The sequence below is a fragment of the Lontra canadensis genome, unplaced genomic scaffold (genome assembly GCF_010015895.1).
Source record: "Lontra canadensis isolate GAN:19392208 unplaced genomic scaffold, GSC_riverotter_1.0 scaffold41, whole genome shotgun sequence".
NCBI lineage: Eukaryota > Metazoa > Chordata > Mammalia > Carnivora > Mustelidae > Lontra > Lontra canadensis.
The window spans coordinates 562,454-563,009 of NW_022631035.1; the positions used below are offsets into that span (position 1 = coordinate 562,454).

The 556-nt window shown below is 71.2% G+C and overlaps 1 protein-coding gene across 1 annotated transcript in view; it reads right to left on the reverse strand.

Annotated features, from left to right (window-relative positions):
* Positions 1–202, reverse strand: part of NARF (nuclear prelamin A recognition factor) — an 18,277-nt gene extending 18,075 nt beyond the window's left edge. The window contains exon 1 of the mRNA XM_032870320.1: positions 101–202. Coding sequence (XP_032726211.1) covers positions 101–127 — 27 coding nt within the window. The 5' untranslated portion in view covers positions 128–202. The remainder of the gene's footprint in view (positions 1–100) is intronic.
* Positions 203–556: the final 354 nt, after the last annotated feature.

Below are 556 nucleotides of genomic sequence, written 5' to 3' on the forward strand. Positions count from 1 at the left end.
GACCCGGAGCAGCCCCGACCCCGGCAGGACTGACCCCCTGACCCGGAACAGCCCCGACCCCGGCCCGACCGATGTCCGACCCCGAGCGCGCGGGGCCCACCTTCCGCGTGCAGTGCTCACACTTCATCTGGAGCGGGACAGGCCGGGGGCCAAAATTCGGCCTCAGAGGAGCACCGGGAGACTCAGTCACAGATGCCCGGCGCTCGCCGCCCTTTGTTGAAGTCACCCCCGGCGCGGCCCCACCCCCGGAGGCTCCGATCGACCAATGAGAACGCCGGGAAGGGGCGAGCCACAACTCTAAGCCAATACGAGCGCAGAGGGGGCGGTGCGGCTCCGCCCACATATCACCGCCTCGGCCAATGACAACCCCGGGAAGGGGCGGGCCGGGCCGTGGAGCCAATCGGAGCGCGGGGGCGGAGAGCGGCGGTCGCCCGGGAGGCCCCGCGGGTCATCTCGCCTTTTTCCGCGGCTCGCAGGTCGGGGGCGGCCCGGAGCGGACAAGCAGACCTTCTCCAGGAGGCGGACAGGCAGACCCTCTGTAGGAGTTATCCTGGGG